This window comes from Oratosquilla oratoria, chromosome 21 (assembly GCF_046742065.1).
Source record: "Oratosquilla oratoria isolate Oo_2021 chromosome 21, ASM4674206v1, whole genome shotgun sequence".
Classification (NCBI taxonomy): Eukaryota; Metazoa; Arthropoda; class Malacostraca; order Stomatopoda; family Squillidae; genus Oratosquilla; species Oratosquilla oratoria.
This window is the reverse complement of record NC_134797.1, coordinates 58,264,139-58,266,638: the sequence shown is the minus strand read 5'-3', so window position 1 is coordinate 58,266,638 and position 2,500 is coordinate 58,264,139. Positions and strand designations below refer to the sequence as shown.

General features: G+C 43.7%; 1 protein-coding gene across 4 annotated transcripts in view; it reads left to right on the top strand.

The window, feature by feature from the left end:
- The window catches only part of Hasp (Hig-anchoring scaffold protein), a 773,651-nt gene that overhangs the window by 717,305 nt on the left and 53,846 nt on the right, over nt 1-2,500 (top strand). For 3 of the 4 annotated variants that reach the window (XM_076205010.1, XM_076205011.1, XM_076205009.1), the window contains one exon: nt 1,123-1,368. The exons of the other annotated variant lie outside the window; for it this stretch is intronic. In XM_076205010.1, the coding sequence (XP_076061125.1) occupies nt 1,123-1,368 (246 nt within the window). The remainder of the gene's footprint in view (nt 1-1,122; nt 1,369-2,500) is intronic. 4 annotated transcript variants of the gene reach the window in all.

Sequence of the window (2,500 nt, the reverse complement as noted above, 5' to 3'; positions counted from 1 at the left end):
ACAAGGCCTGGTCCTGTCAGTCAGAGCTGTTTGGAACGATTATGTATCATGAATTTTGCCTACACTGCGATAGGATCATCACTTCCAAAGTCCTTGTGAAATGTAATTCTAAGTTCACAGTTGTGACATCAAATAAAGTTAATCATGGTAGAATTATACATTTCAAGCGTGAAACTAACATTTGAAGATTTCTGTAACTCGCTGCCATGAGGTATCTTAGGCTCCATCAAAACTTTGACCTCAGAAGTGGCAATCGTCAGATCCCCTTCACATAAATTAGTATGATATTACTTACTGTAGATTACCATAAAGCTGCATTTATTCCATTACATTACTTCGTACGGTATGTCTTGCCCACGTGGTCTTTGGTTTTGTCTACTTATCTGCGATATTCTTGGTCGCTGATTCAGGAATTAGCTAAGCTCAAGGGTTAAGATAGTTCTAAGAAGATGAGAAGACCATGACAAGAGAAGAGATTTTGTGTCGAAGAGATTTTGAGTCGAGGAGAGATATGATTTTGTGTTTAGCAGGTCAACAGTTTGGCTCATCGTGTCACCTAAACAAAAAATAACAACGCTGGAGGTTCTCGGGGACCTTTGGCTCTTTAAGTTAAGTTACTAATCTCTTTCTTGTTCTTAACATTACATTATAACCAAATGACAGGTTTCTCGAGCCGAATCATTAAAGTGTTGTCCCAATGCACAGCGTCGTCAAGATCCATTGACGATGATCCTAAGTTTCTCGTGTAGGGGGGCTGTCTAAAGACACTCACCGACAAAGATACAAAGAATCATTCCTTTTAACAACTCAGCTTGACAAGCAGATGCTCCTCACCAGGAACATTCCCGGACGCTTCTGATAAAGAAACTCCTCTTAGGTCTTTCGGAAGCCAACAGAGCGCTGGTCCCAGAAGTCCGTTCTTCCGGAGCTCCCTCCAGTAAAACATGCGGATTTACTCAAAAAAAAAAAAAAAAAAAAAAAAAAAAGACAGGTACTCCCTCGTGATGTCTGAGGAAACCCACGAGGAAGCTTCCCCCATCGGAGGGACCTGCAGGGAGTTGTCACCTGCCTTGGGTAGCCTCCATCGAGTCTCAGGCGATACCACCGTCCTTCTTCTTCCAGAGCCTTGTATCCTGCCAGGGATGACCCACGGCAAGTACATGGCGGGCTACAAGAAGAACCTGACCATCATACACGGCGCGTCTGTCCAATACACCTGCGACGAGGGGTGGATGAGGAGCCACCCCAAAATCACGTGTCACCTTGGGAATCTGACGCCTGCTCCACCAGCCTGCGTGACCCCCGCGCAGGCAGCTGACACGTCAGGAGCCGGGCACATCAGCACCCAGGGCACGGCGGGACTGATGGGTGAGAGACAACAGAAAACGGGCCCAGGGACGGAATGCATGCACGCATGTTGGTACCCCAAAGGTCGTATTCTTAAATCTTCCGAAAGCAATGGGGTTCCCCACTTGTATGGTGCTCGATACTTATAAGGAGTGACCACTCTTCCTAACAAATAGTCCACATGATCACAAGATCCCAACATCTAGCTTTTTGTTTGCAAGACAGAGGTTGTGCGGTAAGGTAACCACATTATTTAGTACGGTTTAAGAATATGACCCATCACCCCCCAAAGGCTCGCCTGCACGCACGCACGCACGCACGCACGCACTCAGTTACGCGCATTATATTAACACCACAGATAACAAATCATACACTGGGCCAAAGGAATATGTATCTATAAAAAAGTCGCCTGTGAATTTTTCAGGAAATTCCAAAAAATAATGAGAACTGAAACAAGAATAACCACAAGAATAACAATAAGAATAGAGAGAAAGAGAGAGAGAGAGAGAGAGAGAGAGAGAGAGAGAGAGAGAGAGAGAGAGAGAGAGAGAGAAATGGGAGAGTGTAAAGAATGCATTAGATAAAACAACAGATACATCCATAAATGATATAGCAAGAAAAAGAGGACAAATGTGCAGCTATGAAGAGAGATAGAGGGAAAGATAGGAGAAAGACAAATATACGGACAAATGAACACAGATATTCTCGTGAAGAGAATGTTATAGAGACTTCCAGAAAAGATGGAGAGAGAAAATCACAGGAAATGGTAAGAGGGAAGGACATAAACACATGATAGAAACTGATAAACATAGACGGATAGACAGTGTACGTGAGCGCACACGCACGCGTATGAGTGTGTGTGTGTGTGTGTGTGTGTGTGTGTGTGTGTGTGTGTGTGTGTGTGTGTGTGTGTGTGTGTGTGTGTGTGTGTGTGTGTGTGTGTGAATTTACATAGTTATATTCACAAGGAACTCAAACTGTCTTCACGGGGTCCCGTCTTTTTATGTTTTTTTCTTATCAAACTTTGCCTTAGACTCATTTACAATGTTCGCCTGGATTAAATCTGCATCCACTTTCTTTTCTAAATCCACGCACTTACTATATTTTCTAGCATCTTTTGTAAGCAGGCTTATGTGTTAGCCTTTTACTCTGA